Source organism: Zeus faber (assembly GCF_960531495.2).
Source record: "Zeus faber genome assembly, chromosome: 1".
Classification (NCBI taxonomy): Eukaryota; Metazoa; Chordata; class Actinopteri; order Zeiformes; family Zeidae; genus Zeus; species Zeus faber.
The window spans coordinates 25,279,959-25,304,366 of record NC_137193.1 but is presented as its reverse complement, the minus strand read 5'-3'; the positions used below and the strand labels follow the sequence as shown (position 1 = coordinate 25,304,366).

The 24,408-nt window shown below is 46.3% G+C and overlaps 2 protein-coding genes across 2 annotated transcripts in view; one reads left to right on the top strand and one right to left on the bottom strand.

The window, feature by feature from the left end:
• The window catches only part of slc25a13 (solute carrier family 25 member 13), a gene marked incomplete at both ends in the record, with an annotated part of 54,549 nt that extends 50,019 nt beyond the window's left edge, over positions 1–4,530 (top strand). The window contains 3 exons of the mRNA XM_080018533.1: positions 2,394–2,552; positions 2,966–3,056; positions 4,359–4,530. Coding sequence (XP_079874659.1) covers positions 2,394–2,552; positions 2,966–3,056; positions 4,359–4,530 — 422 coding nt within the window. The remainder of the gene's footprint in view (positions 1–2,393; positions 2,553–2,965; positions 3,057–4,358) is intronic.
• Positions 4,531–6,156: 1,626 nt separating this feature from the next.
• Positions 6,157–24,408, bottom strand: part of dync1i1a (dynein cytoplasmic 1 intermediate chain 1a) — a gene marked incomplete at both ends in the record, with an annotated part of 54,500 nt that continues 36,248 nt past the window's right edge. The window contains 7 exons of the mRNA XM_080002553.1: positions 6,157–6,267; positions 7,993–8,118; positions 10,217–10,357; positions 15,517–15,661; positions 15,757–15,890; positions 16,136–16,249; positions 17,359–17,505. Of these exons, the coding sequence (XP_079858679.1) occupies positions 6,157–6,267; positions 7,993–8,118; positions 10,217–10,357; positions 15,517–15,661; positions 15,757–15,890; positions 16,136–16,249; positions 17,359–17,505 (918 nt within the window). The remainder of the gene's footprint in view (positions 6,268–7,992; positions 8,119–10,216; positions 10,358–15,516; positions 15,662–15,756; positions 15,891–16,135; positions 16,250–17,358; positions 17,506–24,408) is intronic.

Genomic DNA, 24,408 nt, shown 5'->3' with positions numbered 1-24,408 from the left:
GCTGTGAAGTCGACAATCTGTCCTCTATGTGCGGGTTGTGGGGTGGAGTTTGCAATGTCACTGTCTATGCAAAAAAAACAAAAAATAAAAACGTCAATGGGGATAATCACACCTCGTGCGGCAGGTCCGGGCCGAGATGTGAAGGAAAGTGTTGCGCCAGATATTGCCGCGCGCTCGTACCCAGACCTCCGGCGCGCTCGGGCCCTAGCGGCGGCGGGAGCCGAGGGGCCAGGAAGCCCGGCTGCCTTCTGACCGCAGGCTCCATGGCGGTAGCTGCTAATTAGAGCGCTGCTGCGTGATTGGGGACTGGGGTTGGTTTTGGAAGCACCTCGGACGGCTGCCAAGCAGGCACGGAGAAGTTTCCAACGCTAACACACATGCACACACACACACACACAGGCACACACAGGCACACACACACACAGGCACACACACACACACACACACACACACACACACACACACTCGCATGTACTGAAGGCCTCGCAGGGTTTTAATATGGGATTTTTAGCGGTTCCACAGCACATGAAAGAAAAGCAGATAGTGAAACAGCCCGCTTTGGGTTTGGACTGTCGGTGTAAAAGGAAAAGTATTCATATTTATTTTGAATCCTCCGGGACCTATCGGTAGGTAGCAGCGCGGGGCAAACGTGGAAAAGTCATATAAGTTCTGGCCCTCCCAAACCATTTTTTCAAACTTTGGTTTTCTCCCCACAAGACTGACTGCCGCGGCCCGCCTGAGACTCCACGCTGAAATTCACCCCGTGGAATTTTTATGTCTCAGCCGGCACCAAACATTTATCATCCTCTTTCATACATTTATCAGCGGTTAGGGCATTTTGGCAATTAGCGCTTTACAGTCAGCACAGGAAATTGAATTACACGCTCAGTTTGCGCAGCATTATTTGGCCCAGCGTACGCCGGGTCCCTGAAGAAAGCAGCTCTGGCCATCTCCAACTCCTCTGTTTTCGCGTGCCGAGGGAGGAGTTGCGGAGGGATGGTTTTCGTTTCTTTCCGCGGAGGAAGAGAGGTTCAGTCACTGGTATTTAGGGGTGTGGTATCGAAACCCCCCCCTTTCCGACCCTCGTCATACAGTTAGCGGCGCTATGTGACTGTGCTGAGTTTTGGGATATTCCTCTTTTCCTCCAAAGGCGTTTCCAGCCACCTTGTTGTTTTGCGTGTTCTTTTTTCGCTGTGGTCGGACCACGCCTCCGTCGGACTCACCGTCCTCCCCTCCACCTCCGCTTGTCTCTCCACCCCTCTCCTCCACCTCCTCCCATCATCCTCTGACTTCATCGCCCCTTCCTCCCTCACCTCTCTTGTTCCCCACCTCTCCTCTCTTTATCCACACCCCCTCCTCCTCCTCTCCTCTCATTTTTTACTCCTCTCCTCCCCCTCTTCTGCCCCCCCCCCCCGAACTCACCTCTCCTCACCTCTCCTCTTCCCCTCCCCGCCTCCTCTCCATCCTCACCTCTCACCTCCTCCTTTCCTCTCCACTCTTCTCCTCCCTCCTTCTCCCCCATTCTCCTATACACCAACTCACATTTTCTCTACCCCCTCCCCTCCTTCCCTTTCCTCTCTCCGTTCTCGACCCCCCTCCCTCTTCTCAGCGCAGGTGGTCACTCCTCGCAGGGTGCCTGTGTGCTACCTAACACTGAGTTGATCAGGAGGCTGAATAGCTCGTTTTGCCGTTACAAAAACCAAGAAGTTGTCAAGAGGGCAGTTGATGGTAATGGCCAAGCCATCGATGATTGAGCCCATTCATAGCTGAAGTGGCTGGAGTGGGGGCCACGCAGTCACTCCCTTTCGTCAGCCAGTCACTCTCACACACAGACACACACACACACACACACACACACCCACACATCCACACACACACACACACATACACACACACACACACACACACACACACTCATACACAGGGGTACAGCATTTGTCGCTCTCATTATCGTCCATTGTCTGTACCCTTTCAGGCGACTGTAAGAAAAGAGGGGAGAAGAGGGAGGGATAGAGAGGGAGATTGAATAATGGCTTGGCTTGACTGGCTGCATTGCAGAGGCCGGCGTATGGATTGGTTTAAGGTAAAGGAATAGGAGCTTTTTCGCCACTTGTGGTGAATTGAAAGAGTGTGTGTGTGTGTGTGTGTGTGTGTGTGTGTGTGTATGTGTGTGGGATGCCGGCGGCAGAAAAAAAAAGAGGACACGGGATCGAGCGTGACAGGTTTCGAAAGGGGGAGAAAAAAATCACCTTCCGGTACAATTACACAGAGTGAATGTTATCAGGAATGAATTAGCCGGTCATCTAATTCGACAGAATGGTGACCTTTTTTCTCCCAGGATGTATTTGGAACCCCCCCCTCCTGGTTGTGACTAGCGCCGGGTCTCTCCACAGGCATGCCGGCCGCCTCCATGGTGACCCCGGCTGACGTGATCAAGACCAGGCTGCAGGTGGCGGCGCGTGCCGGCCAGACCACCTACCATGGCCTGATGGACTGCTTCTGGAAGATCTTGCAGGAGGAGGGGCCCCGGGCCTTCTGGAAGGGGTCTGGAGGTACGATGCAGGGAGTATGGATGCAATCCAATTTTGATAAGATACATCGACATTTTATACATAATGAGAATCGCTACCAACTTTTCAGTGTACCATCTGATGTGCATTACCAAAATATATCATGGAATAAATTGTAATACTTTTACATTTATTTGTGACTGGTATTTCATTTCAGAGAATGTTTGCATAACTTCCAAACAACAGTGTCAATGTTACAGTTTTCAAATAGATTCAGAAATATGACTAACTATTGAATTCAATCGATTTTATTCAACCCAGCCCCTCACAGAGGTATTTTTACTTGACTAGCACCTTAAATGTGTATTCTTATGACATCCTGAACTATTTTTTCCTTTTTGCCTTTACATTTTTTTGTCCACTCAAACGACCTCCCCGCTCTCCTCTCCCCGAAGCTCGGGTGTTCCGCTCCTCGCCTCAGTTCGGCGTCACCCTGGCAACCTACGAGGTCCTGCAGCGGTGGTTCTACGTCGACTTCGGAGGACAGTAGGTGTCCACCCCCTCCCCGCTCTCTCTTCTTCCACACACCTGGATTTCAGCCGCTTTCACACTTTCGGCGTCACTTGTCATATTCTAGATCGGTTCTTCTTCTCGTACTTGCATGTGTCCGTGTCAATTGCAAGTTCCTCGGAAATAAGTTTGTGGGATAAAAGGAAACTCTTGGACGCGCCTCTTCGGGCAGCGGAGGGTTAATTTTTAGTCGTTGCCGCTGGTTGTGACGGGCGCTCTCTCCCTCCGACGCCAAAGAAAGAGGGAAAGAAAGAAATGCCACAAGACTAAAAATAATTTCGGAGCACATCAGCTGACGGACTAAAACCATCGCTCAGAGCTCTGAATGTGACTCCCCCCTCCATCCCCCCTCCATCCCTCCCCCAAACCCCAGTGTCTCACTGCACCACAATGCAGGGCAGATAGAATCCATGAGAGTAGTAAATGTACTTTTCACATTTTTCTGCATATATTTCCCTCCTGGAAAATATGTCGTTTTATAAAAAGACACACAAAAAAAACCTCACTCCCTCTGAAAGGACCGAGACGTGGAGGTGGGAAAACTTGAAACGTTTCTTCTACATAAAAAAAAAAAAAAAACAAATAGCAAAAAAAAAAAAACCCTGAAATAGAACGACTGAATGGCTCGCAGACCCAGTGCACGATGCGTGTGGTTTGAAACGAGCTGTTCAAACCGAACCGTGCCGCTCAGCGTGAAGCCCCTGCTTCCACCGCCGCGGGGGGTCACCCCGCTCTCCGCTCCCTAATATTCCATTGAGATGTTTGTTTTCATGGTTCGACATTGTCTCGTAAAACGCCTTCTCTCGCCCTCCCTCTCGTCCTCTCTCACTTCTCCTGTTTCATTCACATGACAACTACTACCCCCCCGGTTTTTTTTTCTTTCTTTTTCCGCTGATGGTTTTCCACCAGCTTTCCCTCCATGCTACTCCCTTTTTCTAACCTTTGCTTTGCTCCCTTCATCTCGTCATCATTCTTTTGTCTCCCTCTCTCTCTACAAGAGGGAAGTTTGACTGCTGCATTTTTTGATGATTGTTATTTGTTTATTCATGCTTATTTATTAAACTATCACTATTATTAAAATACATATTTTTCGGTTTCAGTTTTAAGAGCATGTTTTGCTTATGCAGCAAAAGCAAATCTTTTTTGTGTATCTAAACACGCAAGGTAAGTTCAATAAAATGTATTAAAAAAAAAAAAAGTTATTTTAAATCTCTGGTCTCTGGTCTTTCTCTCTCTTTCTCCCTCTCTCCGGCTCTGACCCCCCTCTCCGCCCGGCAGAAGGCCGGCTGGCTCGGAGCCCACCCCCAAGTCTCGGATCAGCCTGCCGGCGCCCAACCCCGACCACATCGGCGGCTTCAGGTTGGCCGTGGCCACGTTCGCCGGCATCGAGAGCAAGTTCGGACTCCATCTCCCCCGCTACGCCGTGCTGACGAAGGCCTGCCCCCCGTGAGGACCGCTCACCCCCCCACCCCCCCAAAATCATTCTGTCGGTACCAGGCAGAGACGAGGGTGCTCCGTCACACACACACAGACTAGTAGACTAGTCTGCTGTATGTAGACGTTCAAGTTCAATAAAGTATTTATGTTTTGTTTTCAGTTTGACGACGTCTGAAAGGAATTCCCTACGTAAACTATAACCTGTATAAACGATATGAAACCATGTTGGTTAGCTCTGTACTGACTGGCGCCCGGATCTTTTTCTTTGTAGGACGGCCGCGCGGTGTTTGTTTTAACTTTCGACTTGACGGGCGCGTCACGGTGAGCGTGCGGCGCTGAGATGTGTGTGTGTGTGTGCGCGTGTGCGTGTGTACTGTAGTTGTGTGTTTTTCCATTAGAGTTCCACCGGCGCACAGAAAGCTCTGGAAGTGTAAGAAGACAACGTTTGTTTTCCTCAAGTGTTATCGATGACTCGGCAGCTGGCGCTCCTTCTCCAGTCTTCCATTCGTGCTCCGATACTGTACATGCAAGAAAAGGCATATTTTCATTGCGACACATCTATTTATGTCATAAGTTATGTACACGTGTAAGATTACAACCAAAAAAAAGCAGCTGAATGTAAACTGAATGTATTCCCCCAGGGGATAATAAAGTGTTATCTTATCTTCTATATCTCTTCTTCTATACAACACAGGGGTTGCACACAACTGCTGCTGTTTCATAATAATTGTGCCTTGCTGCACTGTACGTATGGCAGCAATATGTGTATAAGAGTAAAGAGGAGTTTGTGTCAGTCAAACCAAATGTACGTGTGCCCTTTGGTTGTGAAATATCCCGTGCGAAACAAAGCAGTCCAGTTCTCCAGGCTCGAGGCTTTTAATGGTTCAACATCCAGCGATCTGCATCACAATATCCATCTTGTTAATCGGTACAATTAGATAAATATTATACAGCAGTACAGATCTCTGAGCTTCAACAAAGAGACAAAAGTGCAAAACCAGACTCCTCCACCCCATTTCTTTTTGTTAAGCTGATACCGACATGGCCCTGTGACAATGACAAAAAGCCACCAACAACGATATTCATATTAACGTAACGTTTATGTGTCCGTCGTATTGTGCAGGGTGTGCTGCATGCGGGGTTAGTAGAGAAGAAGAAGAAGAAGAAGAAGCATCAAACAAACAATGATCATGACATTTTGTAAACAATATTCAGCGCTAGACTACGGACCCTGTCTTTGTTTTTTTGTTTATTGTTTAACGATAGTGCAATACACTCAGCTTCATAAGGCTATAAGACTGCTCACTTTTCACATTGGCTCATTAACTGCAAGCTTACATACCACCTTACCGTATGACTGAATAAGAACAGAAAACCAACACGGGAGGACGGTAAACATAAACAATGTAAGGACATAAATAGTGAATAACTAGAACTACATTTACTTCTGCATTAACGGGAGTGCAGATGCAAACCATACAGTACGAAGAGCACGTCCTTGGCCGGACGAAAACAGTTACAGTGCATTAAAGTGAGGGGGAGACGGAATAGAATTAGCCGAGTTGAGGTTGAGAAGCTACCTATGACGAGTGCCACGTGTTCTTTGATTGGTGGAGATCCTGCCCCGTTTGCTCTGATCCTATGAAGCCAGCTCCACAGGGACCTCCTCCTCGCTGTCCGCCCGGTTGGCGCGGATCTCCATGAGGGTGCGGGCGAAGCGCGCCCAGTCGTCGCTGTGCGCCACCGACAGCTATGGAGAGGACAGGTACAGTACACAGAATGACCACTAGGGCGACGTGTGTGTTCCTACGAATTGTCAAAAAGTACCTTGCGATTAAAGTGTGTTGGATGACGCAACGTTTCAATACTATGCCTATAAGGACTATTATTATGAGGACTAATGAGGCGTAGCCCCGTCGGCCTCGACTCTTCTGTCGAGCTCATCACTCCGATATCTCTAGCTCATTTAGTATGCCTATGTTTTCTGTACATTCAACTGATAAATAAATAAAGATCATTTATAAATAACTCTAAGATCTGTCAGAAATATTATTAGGACAATGAGGACTATATTATGAGGACTGTGGGACCAATATTATGAGGACTAATATTATGAGGACTGTGAGGACCAATATTATGAGGACTGTGAGGACCAATATTATGTAGACTAATATTATGAGCAGAGGCGGTCTTTGCGTATGGCAGTTAGGCAGTTGCTATGAGCCTCATGCACTAGGGGGCCTTGTGAATTTGTGTAGACTTTTCCCCCTTTTTTTTTTTACTCGCAATAACAGAAACACTAAAGAAAAAGCTCGGACTCTGACCAAAAATACATTGACATAATTAAATAGTTGACACCAAAGAGCCAGGTAAAAAATGCCCCCCCCATCATCCCTTTCCATGTTTTATAACTGAATCACGCATGAAAAAGACAACATTAAACAGCGTCACGCCTCTGGGTTTGGAGTCCTTCACATTGGCTAACACTACTTAACATCCTGTCCTTCACCACAGGAATAACAGAGGAACCCTCTGAACTGCCCTCGGTGTCCGGCCGGAGCCTCGTGCTGTAGGCGTCAGCATGAGAGGGATGGAAGGTGGTGGCGGTGGTGGTGGTGGTGGTGGTGGTGGCTGCCACCCAAGCTGCAACCGCTCCACAGGGCCAGGCTGTAATTAAAATTGGAACATGGAGACGGAGGAGGCAGCCGTTTGACAACCCCCAGCACCACCCCGCCCTAGCCCCCCTGCGTTCCCCACAGCAGGGTGGCTCCTCCATAACATTACTGGAGATGTCCGTTAGTTTAGCAGGAGGAACTGGAGACCGGTAGTTGGGGTAAGTTTTGGAGAAAAACAACAGGAGCCGTCTCCACCCTCGTTTTAGCTTCTTGTTTACCATCCGCCGTCTCCCGCTTCTCTCTCTGTCGAGCTGTAAAAACCTTTCAACTGCACTTGCTTTTATTGATGGCTCCCCATTCCCACCGAGCCGGAGAGGCGGCGCACGCTCCGCCCGGAGCCTCTCGGACGGTCTAAAATTAGCCCTTCGGCTAGGCTAACATGGCCGCACGCAGGGCTCAAGACCAGTGCCCAAAAAAATGAGCCTTCCGAGGCGCAGGCAGGGTGGTTGGCCCACTTTGTGCCGGCGGTAAAGACATGTGGAGGCCATTTTAAAGAGCCGAGAGAGTGAGAGAGAGAGAGAGAGAGAGAGAGAGAGAGAGAGAAGGAAAATATCAAGCACAAACCTCCACGGCAAAACTGACAGTTGGGTAAACATACGCGTCTGAAAGTTCTAAAATTGGCGCGTTGCGGCACATGTGGAGGTTTTACTGGGAACGCTCTTTGTACTTCTTGTCTCTACACGTTCTCCTTAGAGAGTCCTCACAGAGCTCGCTTCAAACCCATTGGACATTTCTCTGGAACCAAAAAATGACCCCCCACGTCCCGCATACAGATGCGACAGGACATGGAGACCATATACCTCTCCGGTGTCGTAGATCCAGACGCGACCTTCCGAGTCGCCCACGGCAACCTCCTTCCCTCCGGACGACCAGCGGACTCTGTTGAGGGCCGACGCCCCCTCGATGGTGGCGCTCGCCGTCGGCACCTAGAGGAAACGGTAATACTGTTTCAAACACGGGCCGGTGTGACAAACAGGAGGCTTGACGCAGGACTTTAAGCACATACTGTAAGATGATCATGGAATGCCCCATTAAAAAAAAAAAAAAAAAACCCGGCCCAAACGAACCTTGAGAACACCATTAAGAATGTGATCGACGTTGAGAACGCCATCTCCTCCCCGTCCAAGAAAATACACATCAAATGAAGATTTTGATCAAATGAAAGACGTTCCTTATTGTTGTCCTTTTGTGCTCGCGAAGGGTTTGACATGCTTTGGACGTAGCCGCTGTTGACGGCGGCCTAAAGAGAGGGGTCCCTGGCGGAGGCCGAGGTCCGAGCGACGCTCGCCTGCTCCTGAGCGTCCGGCAGATATCACCCGTTCCCGACCAAGCGGAAGCTGCGTTTGACGCATGTCGCCAGTGGAGACAGAAGCCCTGGCACCGCATCCCCTAATGCGGCGGCTTCCGCGCATTTCGATCAGCACTAACCACAGACTGGCTGCCATTAGCCTGCTAGCTTCTCCCGCTCCGCCCGAGTGGAACTGAACTGAGCGCTCTAAATTGGCTGTGTGTGTGTGTTTCCATGTGTGTGTGTGTGTGTGTGTGTGCGCGCGTGCGTGTGTGTGTGTGTGTGTGTGTGTGTGTGTGTGTGTGTGTGTGGGGGGAAATGAGAACCAGGCGCGCCGCGCTGCTCCGCTTGGCTAATGTTGTTATGCGAGTGTTTTTAATATGATGGCAACAATGGAAGTCTGTGGCTACGAGATTGACTGTGTGCGAGTGGGTTTTTGCGTGCGTGCGTGTGTGTGTGTGTGTGTGTGTGTGTGTGTGCGCGTGTGTGCGCCAAACCAAATGTTTCTCATAAAGCACATTGTTAGCCGAGTTAGGCCGTCGATAATGAACTCTTCCTCCGTCGGTGAAAGGCCCCCTGTTATGGCGACCATGGGAACCTTGTCCCCTGCAGGAGGATGAGGACACCGCGGTAGTGTCCGACGCCCCGGGGTCAAAGGGACACCACGGTGAACCGGCAGGAGACAAGAGCGGACAGGAGAGGAGATGGCATGCGACCGTGGCGCGATGAGACGAATTGAATAGTCGTTTTTTTTTGCTCCTTTACAGCAAAACGAGTTTAACAGGGAGGACTGAGGTACAATAGAAGAAGCAGAGGAAGGGGAAGCGGGGCAGAGTGTGGTCTCCATGGAAACGAAGACAGAGACAGGGAGAGAGGGGAGAGAGAGAGAGAGAGAGAGAGAGAGAGAGAGAGAGAGAGAGAGAGAGAGAGAGGCAAGGGAGCGCCGAGAATCCTTTCATATGGAGTTTAAGATAACAAACAAATAAATAAATAAAAAAGAGCACACTGTCATTTCATTGGAGCTAATTCAGAAGATGATCTATGATGGAGCCGAGCTGCCAGATCAGTATTGGGAAACTCAAAGTTCTGGAATTCTACGAGTAACGTTGGTTTTCCAAATTATTTTTGTTCTAGCATGTGGACTGTGGACTGTGGGCTGAGGGTTCTGCACATTTGTGCGCTTGTTCGAGAAGCGATAGTGGGGACGGAGGAGAGGAAGGAACGAGGGAGGATGTCTTGGACGGAGGTTGTCGGGCGGCGGTGGCGACGGCGGCCAATATCGGGTCTGGGTGGGAGTTGGGAAGATGTCACCCCCAGGGTGATTTAGGGCGAGGGCTGTAGGAGGAACGCCCATGGGGGGAATCTTCACAGTGTGTGTGTGTGTGTGTGTGTGTGTGTGTGTGTGTGTGAGGATGTAGGGGCGGGGGTGGGGTGGTTTCTGGGAGGGGAATGCGTGGTTGTATGGCGGTGGTGGGTTCGGGCTGGCGTCCAAACTCCAGCCCCTGAGGATACCAAAAACACACACACACACACACACACACACACACAGACACACACACACACACACACACACACACACACACACACACACACACACACACACACACACACACACACACACACACACACACACCCCTCCCACCCCAGCCATACTTGCTGACCAGAGTGAGTACGGACGGACGGATGGACGTGCACGCTCTCACCCATGTGCACACCCCACGCAAGCCCCCACACACCTCTGTGTCGTTGTTGAGGTTCCACAGGTCCAGACGTCCCATGCCGTCCACGGCGGCGAACAGCGCCGGGTGCACGGGCGACCACATGACGTCGTACACGTAGTCGGCGTTGTCCTCGAAAGAGTAGAGAGGCTTGTTGTGCTGAAAGAGGGAGAGATTGGGGAGAGGGATGGGGGGTGGGAGGGTGGGGGGAGGTGTTACTCAGGTATGTGGCTTCCGCTGTGAGAAGGAGTGGAAATTGTAAATGGAGGCAGAGATCTACTGTGCGTGTGTGTGAGTGTGTGTGTGTCTTTGTTGAGATGTTTCCCTTCAATAAAGTTGGTATAAGCTGAATGTACAACGGGGGGGCTCGCAATATATAAACATAACAACAAAAAAAAACAGTTAAACAGTTAAAAAGATAATGTGGAAAAAACTTAAGAAAATACAGTCAGTTGTGTAGTGTAATTTTACTTACTTTAAATGAATTACTAAATAAATTTGTTTTAAAAAGTGTATGTATGTATTTTTATTGTTATTTATTCTATTTATCATTTTTTTTATTTTGTTCATTTATTTCGTGAATTGATTGTATTCATCTACTTTTTGCATTTATGTTATTAATCAATTTTATGAATTAATTTTATGAATTTATGTTTTGCATTTATTTTATTAGGCTATTTTATGAATTCATTTTAAGAAATAATTCTTTGCCTATATTTTATTTATATATCTATATATATATCTATATTTATTTTACCTATATTTTATCAATTAAGTTCACGCCGTCCTCGTGTTAATCACGTGTTTGTTTTTTTGCATTACGCATTTTAACCAACATTCACTGTGAAGAGACCGCGGCCTGCAGGCAGAAAGAGGCAGAGACAGAGAGACAGAGACAGACAGACGGAGACAGACAGACGGAGGGAAGGAAAGAGAGAGAGAGAGAGAGAGAGAGAGACAGGCGGCTTCAGACAGAGTGGCGCTGCCTCAGCCTTGGGGCCTGTCTGGGTAAAGAGTCTAATTAAAAAGCCTCGCACATTCACACAGCGCCATAAAAACTGCAGCGAGAGATGAAAGAGACGCTCGTCCACAAGGTGTACAGTAACCCCAGCACAACAGCTGTCTGGGAGGGAGGGAGGGAGAGACGAAGGGAGAGAGAGAGACGTGGGGAGTGGACAATGGGGGCTGAAAAGTGAGGTGTGTGTGTGTGTGTGTGTGTGTGTGTGTGTGTGTGTGTGTGTGTGTGTGTTTGTGTGTTTAGGCCGGAGATTCCCCCTCCGCGAGGGGCTGGAGCTGCAGATTCCAGAGCTGCATTCCTGCTGCAGGTAGAGAGGGGTGGAGTGGGAGGACGGGAGGAGGTGTGGAGGTGCGGAGGTGTGGGGGAGAGGAGACAGGTAGACTGGGACGGCAGAGGCAGGAATGCAGCCTGTTGTCTCTCTCTCTCTTCTCTCTCTCTCTCTCTCTCTCTTCCTCCCTCCCCCGTCTGTCCATTTTACCCTCTCTCTCTCTCTCTTTCTCAATTCCCATTCAATTCAAACGGCTTTAGTGACATGAGAAACATACTGTACCTTTACATGGCCGAAGCAAATGGAAAACAAAAAGTGAAGGATATAAACTAAAATAAATATTATTACTAAAATTAAGTTATATATATATATATATATATACAGTAGTATGGATTAGTAAAGCTAACCTAAAATGAAAATTGAAAAATAAATTGAAAAATGTACACATTGCTGCCCAAAAATATTTATACATGTAAATGATGATAATTAAAAAAATAAATAAATAAATAAAGAAACAAATATATAGATATAGATAAGTAAAGCTAAGCTTAAATAAAATGTTATGTAAACTATATATATAATCAATAAATAATATTAAAAATCTCTTGTTTCTCTCTCACACACAAGCTAAACATTGAGGTTCCGGCCTCTCTCTCTCTATATAAACTGTATATATTTTTAGTTAACCAACCAACAGGTCAAACATTCCATCGAAATGTGTAGTGAGTCCGCCTGATTCGCCTGGCGACATCTTTCCAGCGTTTCCTAAAAGTAAACTACTATTTTGCCGTAGTCTGTTCCGAAATCTATCATAATCCCTGAAGTGAGGTGTTTTTTTTGTGTTAAATAATCCACAGCAACAAGGTCTTGGAAACTAATCTGGGGATCCCGCTTGATCCGCGCGGCGCCGCACCTTGTGTAACTCCTTCTTATTATCCCTCTAAGATGGAGCTCCCAGAAGGATCTCAGCAGGCTTCTCTACCGGCGCAGCAGAGGTTGATTTATCCTAAATTACCACCACCAGATTTACTGAGAAACATTTCCCCCAAATAGATGCTGTAACACAATAGTGATAACCCTGTAAAAAAAACAACAGCAAATGAATAAATAAAAAAGAAAATAAATAAATATGAAACAAACATCTCTGAAGAAGAGCGGTGGATCTGGCAATCGCCAATCTGATGCCAATTCCGCTGACTTGTCTGACCCCGAAAAAGTTGGTCGTGAAATGGTAATTTGGCTACGGTGCAGTCTGACAGTGAGAGAGAGAGAGAGAGAGAGAGAGAGAGAGAGAGAGAAAGAGAGAGAGGGAGCGAGCGAGCGAGAGACTTGTCAAAATATTAGCATCGGCATCAGGTGTTTTTTCGGGGTCGAGAGAGAGAGAGAGACTCGTGTCAGGGACGTCTTCAGACCCCAAATGTTTTCACTAACCACACTGTTTGCACCACGCAGAGTAAAAAACACAGGCAGGAAAAATTGCGTGTGTGTGTGTATTGAAATGGTTTGTGATGCATATGAGTGGTAAGCAGAAGTATGTGCGGTACCTGAGTGAGTGTGTGTGTGCGTGTGTGTGTGTGTGTGTGTGTGTTTACACAAACACACACACACACACACACACACACACACACACACAAACACACATACACACCATAAATTCAGGTATTCTGCATGCCCACACACACGCACACATAGGGGGTTATATGGGATTGGGAGACAGGCGTACATTCCTGTGGTCGACCTCAAAGGGATGGGAATTCCCAAATCCTTAAAAAAATAAAAAATAACGCACACTCCTGAAAATCCATGGAATGTTTTAATATCTGACACAGGATGCTGGTGGCGTAGGGAAGAGGGGGTACCAGTCATCACGGTCTCATTGCAGACGACCGGGCATATTAGTAGAGACATGGTTTCTACGTTTTCCATCCACACCTCGGTATCCGTCTCTCAGTTCTCAACCTATTTCCTGTCTTTCTTTCTATCAAGGAGACTCACATCTCCCATCCTCCCTTGCTTCCGTCTCTCTGCTCCTATCTGGGCTCCGTCCAACAGCTTCAGGTGGCCTGTGAGCTCCAAGCCATAATTAATTTAATTATTATCAATATTTTTTATTATTATTATTATACAAACATTTTATAAATCACGGAAAATTCCCGCTCTGTCTGTCTTTTTGGCGTTGAGACCAACCCACCGTCCAGCGACCCACCCTCACCGTCTCCATCCCTCCATCGCTTTCCTTCTCTATCTCTATCTCTCCCCCTCCCCTCCCCCTCGCTCCTTTCAATCAGCAGAGCAGCGTAAATGGCCCGACTGTCACCAGACGGCCGACCGCCACGGAGCCACATCGGCACTTTCCAAGTCAGCGGTCGGCCGTCTTGGGCCCTGGCTGCATTTCTTCTTCCGCGCCGGACCCTTCAGAAAGAGATATGCAGACCAGACGCACTCAAATGTTTTTGATTGCTTTAAAAGGTGACAGAAAGTCGCGACCATTAAAATAAGGCTGGAGGCGGACGCATTCTTGTGCTGTAAGTCTGAATGTGGTTTCAAGTTCTGTGAAGTGATCCTTTTTTTCTGATTCAGGCCGTACATGTCAATATGAACATAAAACTGCAATAGCTGTTAAAGTCTGTCATCTGTAAAATGGTTTTGGTGAAAATGTCATATTTGATCATTTACTTGCCGGACACGTTTTTTATTTGCATCATGTACTGTTTGTCATCCTCTGTATGCTGTTTCCATTTTTGTTGGCGGGTTCTGTCACAAGCAAATATCGGGCATGTGCAAGAGTCAATTTGATAAACCAGTGTGGCGGGTTTTAGTCGAAGGAAAGAAAAACAAATCGATGAGAATAAGACATGTTTTCGGGAGAAGAATTTGACCAAATTCTGGGACTGGGAGTGTAATCCAGCCGACGCAGACCTCATGGATTGCCACTTTAACGCAACAGCTTAACCAGACTGGATGGAGAGCTTTGTTACTAAAAAACTACCAGGTAAGTTTACGACCACAGACAACAGGCACTCTGACAGACAGACTAATGTTCCTTTTTTTTTTTTTATTTGGCTGCTACCAAAACTCTCCCAAACGGAATTGGAGGCGGCAGTTTGAACCAACAAGCAGAAAAAAGAAAAAAAGAAAACCCTGCTCTGGAGCTGACAAGGCGCCTCAGTAACAGGCTTTTATTTGATTCTTTTTGACTCGGCGAGCAGACTGAAAACCAGAGCTGAGTTTTCTGACTCAGTGAGCTCACCTGCACGCAGCGGGAAACCCCGGTCTTCACGTGCACGACCAAGAGCCGCACAAACAAAAAAAAAAAGAGCAGCGGGTGAACCGAATACGGTCATATCGGTCCCACTAGTTAATTCAGTGGCGGGGGCACAAGTGCACACGCATACAAGCACACACACACACACACACACACACACACACACACACACACACACACACACGTAAACACAGACAGTCACACTCACACTCTCCCTCATTGAAAATAATGACTTTCAGCCCTGTTTTTCCAAAACAACACTGTGCAACATAAAATCTGAGCCTGTGCAAGGCTCACTCATCCCCTCTCTCTCACAGACACACACACACACACACACACACACACACACACACACACACACACACACACACACACACACACACACACACACACACACACACACACACACGCACACAATCACACACACACACAGGTATAGGTGGTTTAGAGTCATCTTGAAAAACATTAGTTGGGTTGATGTCGATTTAAAAGAGCACAAAATGTTTTTGACATAAATCGGAAGATGCACAGAAAATATAAAAAAAATGACCTAAAAGAAGACGATATATAAATAAAAGATTTAACAAACGAATTGGAAAAAAATACATTTTAGATGATAAAGATTATGATTATTATCATTATTCATCATGATTATTATATTATTATTATTATGATTATGATTATGTCTTATTAACGCTGGTGTTTATTCAGGTGTGTTGTCATTTTAAACCATATATGCACACACAGACACACACACACACACACACCTTGGTGCTCCACAGCTTGACGGTCCAGTCGAAGGAGGAGGTGGCGAACAGGTGGGAGAAGTCCACGGGGCCAACGGCATTGTGGCAGCTGATGCCCGTCACCGGCCCCTGATGGCCCTCAAACATCTCGCAGATCCCCGCCTTGCTGTCGGGGGATGAGAAATTCATGTTTTCGATTGTTAACTGTAACGTGTGTGTGTGCGTGCGTGCGTGCGTGCGTGTGTGTGTGTGTGGACTCGCCTGCCGTGTCTGGATGCCGTGTACACGGTGCCCTCCTCGCTGCCCACAACGTAGTTGTTGACGTCGCCAGTGGGGAATGCCATGCCTGTCACCGCCACTGGCTTAGACTTGTTGTACACCAGCTCCATGCTCTCCTGCAGGTTCCACAAAAAGTGGCATTTGAAACATTCTCATGCGATCGATAGATAAACAGACAGATAGCTAGATAAACATGTATCAACATTTTGAAGTGAATAATTTGCTTCATGCATTTTGATTGAAGTGGTAAAAAATGTGTTAAACTGCACTGGAGGTATTTGAATGATAATTGCGTGCAACCTGTTTCTCGCACACAGACACCCCGAAAAAACATCAGCAACATATGAGTGCTTCCCCGCACCTGCGGCTGGGAGAGCATGTCCAGGCTCCAGGAGCACATGCGTCCGTCTGTGGACACTGTGATCAGGTTGTTGGCGTTCTGGGTTCCCACCACGTTCACGCAGTACACCGGGTGCTGTGCACACACACACACACACACACAAAGACATTATGTGGATATCAGGAGGACAGACATCCTCGCAGCTGGGGTTCTGGGAATAGGTGAGACACTAGTTTTGCTTCAACGTATCGTCATCTATTATTCATAGAGCTGCATGATCAGGGCTACAGTGGTAATCCTGATTGTTCTCTCAGGCACGGTGATGGTGATTTTTTTTATCTCTGCTTTGAGCAACACATTTCACTGAACTTGTTGCGTCCCATCTCTAAGACAGTGACTACTCCATGTTACGGGGCCCCGGCTCATTCATTTTGTGCTGGGGTGAACCAGCTGCAGAAGAATCTTGAAAGGGCAAACTTGATGTTCTCGTTCGGCCCTAATGACGCAACACCGTTGGCTCATTCGCTGTCGCCCTCTTTTTCGGGTGATGCAATGTCGTGAGTCCCGGACCCCTCTCTGATGCTGCGGCCCTTGTAGTAAACTCGCCAGATGCCTGTGTGCAGTGGACCTCTTAAAATTGCTCTTTGGGACACGGGCTGCTGTGCAAATCCACAGGAGTGTGTGAAACCATTATGTCATTACTGGGCTGTAATTGATTTGTCCGCCGGGCCCCACAAAGCCTCCATTCAGTGCCTCGGCCGACCGGCTGCGGGGCTCCACAGACGGGCCGTCATTTCTGGAGTCCACGCACACTTTAAACTCATACCGTGTAGGGTGGCGTGCGGCGCTATGGGCGCATATATATATATATATATATACTGTATGTGTTGTTGTTACATGTGTGGGTCTGTGTTGCCTAGTGACAACAATGAAGATAATGCAATATTGGCCCGTCGTTTCACAGGGGTCAATGAGTTCTCTGGCGCAAGGGAGCTGATGTTTGTGCTTTCTTTAAAGTTGTCTAGAATTTGACTGGCACTGATGAATTGCGTGCGTGTGTGTACACAGTTGTGTGTAGTTAAAGCAAGAACATTAGTTTTTAGGCCTTAGTACAGTATAAGTACGTGCTGCAGCCCAAGTATTTAGGCACTTACAGTATGTCGTATAGGAATTAAAAAATGATGGGAATTGCATTGGAGAGTGCGTAAATCTGACTTTTGGGAAAAACATGGCCGCCGGCTTACAGTGTGCGCAGCGGCAGACAGCGGGGTCCTCTGGACAGGGGTCCGGCGGTGGCTCCGGTTGTCCCACAGGACGATCTGTCCCGAGTAGGTGCCGCCCACCACCAGGTTGGGATGGAATCTGGCGAAGCCCACCGACACCACGGGAGACTGCAGACGGAGATGAGAGGAGGAGGAGGAAAGAGGAAAAAAAAAAACACTTTGTGTTTCTGTTGTCGAATTGGGAGAAAAACATTTTTATTGGGGTTATTCGGTGTAAAACGGCAGGGAGAGTAAGAGAGCAAGAGAGTAGAGCGGTGAAATGAGCAGTGAAGATGAAAAAGACCAGAAAAGAGACGCGAGCGATAAAAACAGACAGGCGGACGAGTCGGGAGACGGCAGGCGGAGCCTGACAGAGCGAGCGGGCGAGCGAGTGATCAAGGCAATCGCGATGGGTGGCGGAGGTGAAGGAGGAGGATGATGAGTTTGGCTTCGCTGAGGGTCCCGCTCCGAGCGCCGAGTGACACCGGCCCGAGCCGAGCGGACAAAGGGGGGGATTGTCGTCTCCCTCCTCTCCAGCTCTCTCTCTCTTCTCCCCTCTTCTATTCCCTCTCTCTCACTCGCTCACTCCGCCCGCCAGCCGTTTCACATTACACCATCAAAACAGCCCCAGCGGCCACTGGAGCGCTCACTGCAGCCTCCATCTTGACAAGCGCACCCTTCAACCTCCACACCCACCCACCCAGCGACCCACCCACCCTGCCCATCGTCCCGTGCCGCGTTTATTGAGGGTTTTTTCTTTTTCTTTTTTGGGTTCCTCTTCAGCACTAGGGCCCCATATGGGCGTGCGCACGCCACACGACTGGCCTTCGCCGACCCCCCGAGAAACCCGCCGAGCAGCATCTGTGCACACCGTGCTGATTATGAAGAGAATGTCAGGAGCTGCAGAGTGTTTTTTCCGGACCAGAAAGACATGGTTTCATACACCAATACATCCACCCAGACCAACTAAAAGCTGCTGGCTGGGTGATGGAGTTATTCATATCAATATCACTATATATATATCACTTTATATATATATATATATATATATATATGGTATCTATATCTGAATATATAGATACCAATATATCAATAAATAGATACCAATATGTCTATATATATATATATATATATATATATATATATATATATATATATATATATATATATATATATATATAAGTACACTAATATCACCAGCCTATATCACAATATATGCTTAAGAATATAAAGACATGAAAAAAACGGATTGGACTAAATTGCAATGTCAGGCGTGATATCGAACCAAACATCGAATTCAAGTAAAAGTGTCAGACAACAATAAAATGACATAATATGACAATATGTACATCCCTATATACCCTAACTGAAAGACAGCATGCTATCGCTTTATCGCCACATCCTGATGGACAGATCGCTTCAGGCCAAGATCAACACATCAGACCTTCTAGGACGAGGCAAACAGTTTGAGATGGAAAATTAATACAAAATGAAATGCAACGACTGTGACGCCAACAAGCCAACCACATGCCGCCCAAATTAGATACAAAGGTCCCAAAGGTCAACAAAGACTTACTAATAAGATCTCTGCACTGGTCATTTATTTAACTCTGTGCTTTAACCAGCGCTCATAAAAATACTGAAAAAGGATCATTTCATTATTCTGATTTTGAAAAGTATCATCGAGGGATTACTTCATATAAAAACAGATTATAGAAGCATAGGGGCAGAAAGTGAACATTGAATCCACAAATCACCCCATAAACCCCCAAACCTAATAACAACAAGCCTTAATTTCGAAACAACCTGAAACAGTGTAACATTTGTTTACTTTTTCAATCTCCTTTTCTCACTTCTCTTTATCTACTCCTCTTTCCCTCCCTCTATCTCCCTCCATCGTTCTCCCTCCCTCTCTTTTCCTCCCTATCTCTCCCTCCTTCTCTCTCCCTCCTTCTCTCTCCCTCCACCTCTCTCCCTCCCTCTCTCTCTCCCTCCATCTCTCCCCCCCCTCTCTCTCTCCCTCAATCTCTGTGCCACCACCGCACCACATGCGGAGCAGCCAACTCTGGCCCCGGGTTCATTTTAGAGGACGCCTGGAAAAGAAAAAGCCACAGCAAAAGAAAACACCGCACACTCTTTTCACCTCGTCTCTTTTCTGCCGCTCCAGAGAGTCCTTTTAGATGTGAGGACTCATAATAAACTGAACTGGAGAGAGAGAGAGAGAGAGGGTTTTTTAAAAAGGGAGGGAGGAACACTCAGTGAGGGTTATTGACACAGTCCGATACAGACAAATCTGGGTTTTAAGGTTTATTAGTGCACATTAGCGCACCACGTTTCATGGTTTGACCAGAGGGACTGATGTAAAAAAAAAGACTGTATTTTGGGCTAGCGACTGTAACACAACCCTAATCCTATCCTACAATCCAAAAAAATAAAATGGATACTCCGTGTCCACTAATGTGTAGCTGATTTCCACTTAGTGTGTGTTGTAAATGCTTTGACAGAATGCATCATTCGTGAGATAAAGAACCCTTATCTTCCCCCCAAAACATGTACTGGTCCTTACCTATGTGGACAAACATAAATATACAAACATATATATATATATATATATATATAGACACAGTATGTGCTTTTTGGCTGTATAGTATATACTCCAGAACTTCAGCTATTTACAACCCAGTCTCATGCATTTCGTGCTCATAGTCACGAAAATGAATCTATTGAACAGTGTCCCAGAGCAGAATTGTCAGACTTTTTTCATACTACATAAAACAAAATTTAAACTGTGGCCGAGGGGCCACTTCTCAGGGTGGTAAGGAGGAGGCAGAGAGCGTGGACCGGTTCAACGCTATGTGGCGTGCGTTTATTATCTGATCTATTTTCTTGAATCTTGATCTTAGGCGCTCGCTGGCCAAAATGATCAGCAATAATGATATATATAATAATTGAAGTAAGTACTAGTAAGTAAGTCCAAAAGTACTCCACCGTAGGGAGGGGAAGGAGGACAATGGATGTGTTAAAATTTAAAATGCATGGGTGCTGTATTTTGTCTGGACTATCCCAAAATAAAAGCGGGATACTGGTTTTGCGTTTTCTCTATTGAATGGTCTATTAAATTCAAGGTTGGGAGAGAATAGGGATATAGGGTCATACCCTCAGTATGCACTTCATTCATATACCATTTGTACACCAAAATTAGTGGGTATACCTAGGTTCTTTAAACCCGGGTAAACCCCCTAAAAATAGCCGATTGACACTTTTCCCATTTCCAGTAGACCTTCATTTTGCCTTTATTTTTTCTGGTGTCACGTTCGACATCATGAACATGCTGCAAAAAGGGGCGTGTCATGGTTGCAGTGTAATCGGAAAAAAAAAGGTAGAAGAAGCATGGAGTATCCATGCTCGTACCCACAGCGCCTGATGGTGGTCCTTTGGTGGCAGGGAGCGGAGACGCTCCTCCGGTTCGGAGACCGGCTTGGGGCAGTGCTGGAGTGGCTCGGAGCCCAGCGCATGGGGTTCTCCACACAATCAAAACATTTCATGGTCCCGCATGCGGTAAAAAAGGCAATGACTTCTGATTTTGGATTCTAAATCGGATATGAAATGATCGAATGATACATGAATATTCCTGACTATTTCCGAGCGGGTTTTTGGTGCAGTTGAAAAAGGGTTATAGATACAATTTAACTGGATATAAATGTCAGCGTTTGCGCTGAAAATTTGAATGTACCCATCAGCCAGTGTGGTAAACAGGTGGGGTTGGAATTTTTGTCACATTTGTTTTCCTAATGTGGATTTCAAGACCATCACATTCTAAATGTAATAAAATCTTTTTTCTTTTTTTTTTTACTTTATCGTAGAAGAAATTCAAACACATTTTAGGAACGGCTCCTGTTGTAGCTTCACATATCTAAGTTTGGGACATTTCAGTGGAGCCTAAAAGGAGATATTGACCTTTGAACCCCGAACAGAGGTCAGCTTTGAAGCCCTATATCTCAGTAATTAAAAGAGCTACAAAAATAAGGTGAGCTGTTTTGGACAGCTCTGTACTTTTAGAGGTTGTAGTGTCAATAGGGGGCGCCACTTAAATGGCGGAGCTGACTGTTCCTATGGAATGTTTACCACACTGGCTGATGGGTAAACATTCATATCCAGTTCAGTTGCTCCCATGAATGAAATTCATACTTAGGGTATGACCCTATATCCCTATACTCGCCTAACCTTGAATTTAATCTAAGACGATTCAATAGAGAAAAAGCAAAACCAGTATGCTGATTTTATTTTGCGCTAGTCAGAACGAAATACAAACTCATGCATTTTTTATTTTAATACTATTAATTAATTTAAATCCATGCCGACCCCCCCACATCCTCCTGTTTCTAGTCTCTTAAGCAGATGAAGCCAAAAGAGCTGATTTGTGGAAGTGCAAAACAGACAATAAAACCTGGAAAAACTTGCTAAAATGCATGGTTTGCAACATTTATTTTCAGATTATAACCTATAAAGACCGTGAGACAATAATGTGTTTTCGAAAAGAGATTCAACATGTGTTTTAGAGATTAAATGTTTGCCCCACTGGAGTGCAATTAAGACTGTAGTGAGAAGCTGCAGCAGAGAGGTGCTGCAAGTTTCTCAATCATCAAGCGTTATAAATCATATAATCTAACATTTTAAGGCCTGGTTTAAGAAATGGTGAATCTATCCTTGGAGGTCCAGATGATTTACTATTTTACAAAAATATACATAGTTTTCTCTCTCTTTCAATCCCTCTGTCTGACTTTGTTGTCTTCATAGCAGACATATATATTTTTTTTATGACCGTGGTGATTGAAACCATTGGATTTCCATAAAAGTGTCTCCGATAATTTCCATTTGAATGTGAAACAACATGGGTAAATTGGGAAAACGTGGAGCAGAACAGTCAGTTCAGTATAATGGATACTGAGTTCCTTATGAAGCCTGCATCTGTGGGTTCTTTCCACTTCCATAACTGGAAAACACACACACATACATTATACAGTATACACAGTATATAAACATAAAAATAAAACCGTGCCACACTGTATATATATGTCTATACCCCCCTTTGGCCCTCAGCTGCTTATCATGTCAAATAAACGTCTGAACCCCACATGAGAAACGACAGGAAGAAGCCCAAAATCAAAAGAGTTCTCTTCTCTATTTGCAACACATGTTAGCTCCATTTCTGCGCCCTATCGGTGTCCCCCATCTTAAGGGGGAAAATCCTTCGACTAAACTCTGAATCCGCACTCGGAAAAACCGCACGTTATGCCATCATTACCCATACACACTGCCGGGGCTTACTGAGAAAGCTACCGAAAATTTGCCCGACTTTGACTCTGGCAGGAAGTGAGGCCCGCCAATGTTGGCAGAGTTGGCATTTGCATAAAAGCGCTTCTTCCCTTAATGTTCCTAATCAAATGTCACTTTAGTGCATTAGTGTTTGAGTTAAAGGCTCTTTTAAAACGCGATGTATGTCATTATGAAGCGTAGCGGACGTTTATGATTTAAGCACCGTGAGGGAATGGGGCGATGCTTTAAAGCTGGTTCTAAATTCTGCTGTCACGCTGCATGAACTTAAATACAGGACTTAATACAGCGTTTAGTTTGGAATTATATTAACATAAAATATATTCAACAGTAGCAGTAATACTATAAGTTATAACCTAGACGTCACTATATATATATATATATATATATATATATATATATATATATATATAGCACATTTATTGTACCCAACAACAGGGTCTAGGTATGGGACACACATACCAGGTGGGGTAAATAAATGGACCAAATACTAATTAAGTATCAATGTGTGAGACGGATTGTGTGTCTATGTGTGTGTCCATGTGTGTGTGTGTGTATACAGTATGTACGTGCGTGTGTGTGTGTGTGTGTGTGTGTGTACATGCGTGCGTGTGTGCGTGCGTATGTGCGTGCGTATGTGTTACATCTCACAGAGCCCCCACAAACTAAGTGCTTCTGGCAGCCACTGTTATATTAAGGGGAAGTGCTCTGCGGAGGATAATACACACATGTGCTGGGACGCGATGAAAGATGGCACCCGGCGAGAGATCTGAAAGGTGAAAAGGAATCAGATGGAAAGAGAGAGAGAAAGCGAGAGAGTAGTACACTCCCCTCCCACTTCCCTCCTGGAGGATCAGCGCTCCATCCTTCCTCTCCTCCCCGCTCTCCCTCGCTCACCACACTCATCTGTTTCTCACTACACCTTATCAGGACCAGATGGACGGAACCGTCTTCCCTTGGCTTCCACCATCTCTCTCATCCACCCCTCCAGCCCTCCACCCCCCCCGCCTCACTCGTTTATGACACCCCACGGATTTTGTCACTCTGCGGTTCCTGGCAGCGCAGACAGAAACGTCAAAGCGAATCTCCCTTTTTCGCCCTGAGAAAAGGATGAGGGCCTCCGCGAGGAACGGCGAGGAACTCGAGGCTGGAACTCTCTCTCCTGGGTCGAGCTTTGTCTTTTTACTTTTTGTGTTTCTTACTTTTTGTCCTTCCGTCAGGCGCTCACCTTAGTGTGGTTAGGTTTTCTGTCCTCTGCTGTACTTCATTGTCTACTGTCCCATTGTCTTCAGTTCAGTGGAGCGCCCCCTAGGGGTGGCTCCCCAACAAAAACTACTAAACCATCCCCCACCAGCCAAAGCATTTTTTCCCCCTTACGATATAAACTGACCATACATCTAGTACATTTAATTATCAGATTGAAATTTATATTTTGTATTGCCAGTCTAGAGTCTGTGTTTCTGGTTGCTCCCAAGGACAAGTAGCATTTCTACGCATCTCTATAAATCATCTATTTTAATGATTCAAAAGGCAGGTGGAGTTAAATTCATTTGTATAGCCCTTTATCACAGTTTCAATCTCAAAAGGCTTTGCAGGCCCACAGTTTGTTTGGAAAATTTGAGGGCACGCCCCAACGCCCAGCCAGCAGACGGGCAATGCAAAACCGACACAAAAAAGGAAGAAACCTTGAGAAGGGAC